The 6000-nt window shown below is 39.7% G+C and overlaps 1 protein-coding gene across 11 annotated transcripts in view; it reads right to left on the bottom strand.

Annotated features, from left to right (window-relative positions):
- Nucleotides 1-6000, bottom strand: part of Pam (peptidylglycine alpha-amidating monooxygenase) — a 287147-nt gene that overhangs the window by 46056 nt on the left and 235091 nt on the right. For 6 of the 11 annotated variants that reach the window (XM_050153468.1, XM_050153470.1, XM_050153469.1 and 3 more), the window contains exon 15: nucleotides 4077-4397. The exons of the other annotated variants lie outside the window; for them this stretch is intronic. In XM_050153468.1, coding sequence (XP_050009425.1) covers nucleotides 4077-4397 — 321 coding nt within the window. The remainder of the gene's footprint in view (nucleotides 1-4076; nucleotides 4398-6000) is intronic. 11 annotated transcript variants of the gene reach the window in all.

Raw genomic sequence — 6000 nt, 5'->3', positions numbered from 1 at the left:
AATAAATAAATAAATAAATAAATAAGTAAATATCAGGAGGAGTATTGCAAAATCACATTTTCTGGACACGACAGGTCCATGACTTCTCAAGAGCTATGGCTGTCTATGCTAGACCTGCATAAAACCATACCAATCAACATTTCAGCATGAACCAGGCAGGGGTTTAGAAGGATCCACTCCTAGTTAAGGAGTTAAAGGCTGCTGATGACTGTCCAGGAAAGCTGCGTCAGTTGCTCCAAGGACAAGGTCCTGTGACGGTTTCCCATGCTCCATTGGTCAGCCCTACACCCATGTGCATGTGGGCAATGGTGACTGGACTCAATAGATTACACACACACATGTGCATGCACACACACACACACACACAGAAGAGGAGATGGTCATAAATTTGAGAGGGGGAAGGGGTAAGGAAGAGTTGCAGGTGGAGGTGCAGATATAATCAAAATGCATTGTACTTATGTATGAAATTCTCAAAAAAATGTTCACTGATTCTTACTAAGAAGAAGAATATTCATTCGGAAGTTCTGATTAATGTAAAACAATATTTGGGCATTGCATACTTAGTTTTGGAGGCTATTAGTATAATAAACTACTGTATCGGTGATAACAATAACAATATACTACTGTATCAGGCAGCCAGGATCCATAGCTGAGTCTGTTCCACCACATGATCTTTGTTACCAGGCCTTTAAATTTTATTTGGGCCAAATGCAGTCTTTTGGGAAAATGGGGAGTTTTATTCTAGGGACACAGAGATTGCACAGCATATATGCTCCATTCTGAAGAATGCAAGACCACTGAGAGATATTTGACCCTTAATGAAATAGAGGACCCTGCATAACACAGACACTAGGACGCAGAATCAAGTATAGTTCTTGTGAGATTTTTGATCAGTGTGTAAAGATATGTCACTGTGATTGGTTTAATAAAAAGCTAAATGGCCAATAGCTAGGCAGGAGGTATATGTGGGAATTCCTGACAGAGAGAGCTCTGAGAAAAAGAAGGGAGAGTTGTTAGCTGAACACAGAAGAAGCAGGACATGCAGGAGGAGAGATAAAAGGATTGGTATGTAAAATAAAAAAGATAGTTTTTTAAGTAAAATAAAATAAAAAGACTCATTACATATAATCCTAAGTTAAACATCTATAAATGGTATTGTTTAGAAAAGTTAAGTCCCTGGTCTACCACAGAGCATCACACACAAAATTTTGAACCAATCTACTACTAATTACACCTTTGAAACCTCAAATCAGCTGAATGGGATCCATCCCCATATTACAGTTCCAATATATAGGGAAGAGAAGAAAATACGCTGTTGATGAACACATCACTGTTATGGGCTATACAGATACCAAGAAGCAGAGACATAAAACAGGGTTCTGAGTAGATGCCTCTAGCTTCTGAGCAGCGATGGGCCAGAATTCCAAGAAAGACTATATTAACTGGGCAAGCAAATTTCAACCAAGCCAAAATCAACTGAAATTAAAGCTCTAGAAGGTGCATATTAGAAACCATAATGATCAACTTTTAAATCCAGACACTGGGACCTCATTCAATAGGTTAATTCCGCTTGGCTTCAGTTTCTCCTGAAAATTAACATGCCTTAAAGATATCTGAAATGACTCTGTGTTATTATATTAAGTGACAAAATAGCCTTGCATTATTGCTTCAGTTACAATGCCATATAAAAAGTTAACTTCGTCTTTGCAGCTAATACAATTCCATCTAGCAAATGAGGCACTTAAGGAGACAGTTAATTCCTCTAGACCATTGAGGCCATTCTACCCTTCGTGTTGAGTAAAGAAAGGGCAGAAGAGAAACAATAACACTTTATCTATCACCTTTATTCTCCTTGCCGATACTCTGGGAAGTACACACGAATTAGACTAATACTAATTGCATGCGGCTGTTATATGTGGGAACACGCCTTCCCTTCTTTTTGAAAAAATGGAAGCTTGCTGCAGATTCCAGCTTCCTCTGACTTATGCAATGAAACGACACCTGAGCAAACTTTGTTATTGTACAGTGCATGCTATAATAGCAAACAGGAGAGAGGAACAGGAACAGTTAAGACTCACTAAATGTGAGTTTTTCTATGTTGCACTCAGTTTTAAAGATTTTGGAGTTAGAACCGCGAAATAACAACAGAACAAGCCACATCAGAAAGAAAATGCACATAGAGTTCTTTCAATAATTGGGAGTTGTGCAGCCTAACACTCAGTGACTTATTAAATTTAGTGACATTTACCCACATTTTATGATGAAGAAAAACTTCCCCGTTGAGATCTTCAGAGATAACTCCTGAGCCCTGCCTCACGACTAGCTCCGGGAATACCAAGTGACACAGCACAAAAAATGCAGTTCCTACTCTCTAAGATTTCATTCTTAGAAAAACTCAGACTTCAGAAATACAAACCCTTTTAAACAATGTTATGTGACTGCCTGCATGTATTCATGGGCCCCACATGTGTGCCTGCTACCAGCAGAGACCATAAGAGGGTGTAGGATCCCTTGGAACTGCAGTGACAGGTAATTGTACGCCTTCATATATGTGCTCAGAACCAAACCTGGGTGCTCTTCAGGAGTAGTGCGTGCCCTTAGCCACTGGCACATCTCTCTAGTCCCTGAATATGAATTTCCCCCTTATGACGCTAAAAGCGATGGTAATACCTCAAATTCAGAAATTAAAAGGCAAGTGACAGACTCACGCAGGCTGCAGTTCTAACGTTTAATACGCGAACAGAATTGGGCTTCACCAGATGCTCTTGTGCACATTTCTGTGCTCTTGACACCGAGGTTCAGAGAGAGAGAGAGAGAGAGAGAGAGAGAGAGAGAGAGAGAGAGAGAGAGCGCCTCATGTGTTATGACACACCAGGCTGCACATCTCGGGCACCCGGCTCACAGATGCCATTTCACTAGTTCTTTGATAAAGATACAGAGGTTTTCCTTAAACAGCTTAGATAATTCTCAAGCAAGGAGTGTCCCCGGATCACCTCTGGAGAAGCACAGTTTTATTAGAGGAATTTGGAACCAGTTAGAGCCTGTTAAAATACGAGGAGTTAAAAGTCTAGCCTCCACTTAACACCTCATACAGACCATTAGGGCAGTCCCAACGGACCACCCTTGAAACTTCCATGTGAGCAAAGGCACTGCATGCTAATTTTTTTCAATTATAAATAAAAATCAGCTGGGTGTTGAATAATTCATGGCTTCCTGCAGAGCTGAATTTGAAAACATCAAGCTGGCAGCCTGAGCCATCAAGCCCGCGCATGGACAGCTGCCATGCACGCATATCCCTCCTTTTTTTTTTTTTTTTTTGGGAGATTCTCTCCACATGCTTTATTATTTGGATTTCCACATTAGCGAGTCACATGAAACACAATCCATATCACAGAGGCCACAGTATAATTACAGACAAAGATGAGGTCTCTACAGCTTGCTGGCACAGAAACCTGAAGGGAATAAGGTATTGTTCTCTAATGTATGAGAGCCAAATCCTGGCTAGAGAGAAAGACAAATCTGATAATTATTGACTTACTGGAGGTCCCTTCCGAAATATATACTCAATTTTCAATTACGATAGCTGCTGATCACGGAACAAGAGATCGGTCATAAAATGGCTATATTTCACAAGTCAGTAGGATGACAATGCTGAGCGCATTTGACTCCTTTGAGAAGACATTAATTACCCGAGAAGATAATGTAAGTATGACATACACTGGTATTTGTAGGCGAGGTTTTGAAATTTCAATTTCTTCCCAGTGAGCAAAAGGGGAACATGTTGATTTGTGAGTCTGAATTTTCACACTCCATTCTTTTCAAAATGGCTCAGCTGTGGTCCTACTTTGGATTCACTCACCAAATAAATGTTGAATTGATGCAGCACAGGACCAACACACAAAAATCTTTTCCAAACAAGCGTGGTATTTGATAGCCCAAATCTGAGTCACACTTGTTCCAATAAGTCCTTTTTATTGGTGAGTTTTGCTACCTATCCATTTTTATTCCCTTCAGACTTTGCTAATGTGGATTGCAGCGTTTCATATTTTAGTGCTTCACAGAAACCCTGAACGCACCTCCTGTGTGTTCTGGTTCCCAGGGACCTTCACCAGGCTGCTGTGAAGAGAAAGCTCTGCTCTCAGCTGGCCTCAGGGTTGACTCTAGTCTGTGGAATTTGTGGATTCTGTCTCTGACTAGAATAGCATTACCCCTCCTCTCCTCACGCTCTGCACCCTCTCTGGCATCAGGTCGACCCAGGTCCTTTTTCTGGACTATGTTCGCAATCTCAGCTAGCGGGTCTGAACCGGAGTCTGCCTTCTCTGCGGGGTTATGTCTGTGCACATGAACCACACCTTCCCTCTCTCCTAGCAGCTTGGAAAGCAGTGAATAGAAACCACCTGTGGGGAGAAAAAAGAGAGAGAGAAACAGGCAGAGTGTTTACAAGACAGATTTACAAAACGTGGTTCCTTAGAAACACCATTTCTTGATTGCGACATTGGCAGAGAAGCAAGGGTGTTTTCAGACTTTCATATAGAGAAGGGACGGAGGGATGAAAGAGACAGAGGAGGGGACAGAGAGAGGAGGGAACTCGAACACTGGTATTACAGTTTACATTTCATTCTTATACCATCTTTTCCCTGCTACTTCACACACACTGTGACCATCAACATTATACTAGAAATGAAACAAAATAGCTCACACGGGGTTGCATGTGTGTTTTAACCATTGGCTTTCATAGAACAGTTTAACTGCAATGGAAATTAAAAATTTAGGAATCGATCAGATTTCAAAAATAAAAATAGCCACCACTGCGTTAAAGAGAGCTATCATCACAACCAAACAATTTAAGTTTGTCTTAAAAACCTGCTAAAGCGTAAGCTACATGGAATCAAATACTTGTTTTCAAGACTATCTGTGGAACATAACCAATGGATCAGACATGTGTACATGTGACAACTGAGAAGCCAGTCTTAGGGTTTCTCTATAGCTAGCATGAGTAGATCCAATTGCTCCTCTAAAGCAATAAATGGAGCTGCTCTAGAATTATTATTATTATTTTGATATAAGAATCATTTAAAAGCAGTTGGAAACAAAGAACATAAAAGATAAAAAAAACCTGAAAATCATTAGCTGAACCATCACTAAGTGTTTTTTTTATATTAAAGAATGAACATGGGTAGGATTTTATGAAAACAGGCCATACAAAAACTGTGGTTAGGTACAATATCAAAAGAAAGCCCATACAGTATTCTAATTATCATCATATCATCATTTACATGAACAAACCCATTACATCTGCTATGTGAATGGAAAATACACATGTGGTCTCCCAGCAACCTCCTAGGTTCTCCTGTTCTCAACCTATTGTACATGTTGGCTGCTTGGAAACCATGATTATAGATTCTGATTGCCTACATTTAACTGCATCTACAACACCACTGGATAACTTTTATAAGCCTTTTTTTTTCAGGGCCATGCGAAGCCAAAAAGTCATAAATGGTTTGCTGTAAACCACCGAAGAATAAAATCTTAAGACATTTGTGCAAGGGGATACAAAGTCTTTCCAAATTTACACTAACACACTAGTCAGAGTTTACAAATAATCTTGGCTTAGCAATTCAAAGTAGGTTTGAAATTCTTGCTGATGCAATCAGCTTATCCTAGGTGAAATTTTCAATCAGAAAAAAAATCCTAACTAAGAAGGAAATCTCTTCAAAATAAACAAAACAAATCATGACTCAACCAAATAGGTTAGGTTACAGTCACACTCTGCCTTCCAGAAGAAAGTTCATCCACTTCAGCTAAATTCTCTCATCATGCTTGAGTAATGAGATATTTCACACAGAAAATAAAACACAATGTTATTTCAAGAAGAGGTAAAGCACATAATTTCAAAGTTAAATCATCAATGCCATCAGGTTAATACGAAAGCAGAAACACAGACTGAACACTTTGCCTAGCCCGTCAGCTTCATCAAAGTTGAAAAGTGGTTGTAAGATA

This window comes from Alexandromys fortis, unplaced genomic scaffold (assembly GCF_014885135.2).
Source record: "Alexandromys fortis isolate MF-2015 unplaced genomic scaffold, M_Fortis_MF-2015_v1.1 scaffold_61, whole genome shotgun sequence".
In the NCBI taxonomy this organism is placed as follows: domain Eukaryota; kingdom Metazoa; phylum Chordata; class Mammalia; order Rodentia; family Cricetidae; genus Alexandromys; species Alexandromys fortis.
The sequence above is the reverse complement of the archived record's forward strand: the minus strand, read 5'-3'. Positions and strand labels throughout refer to the sequence as shown.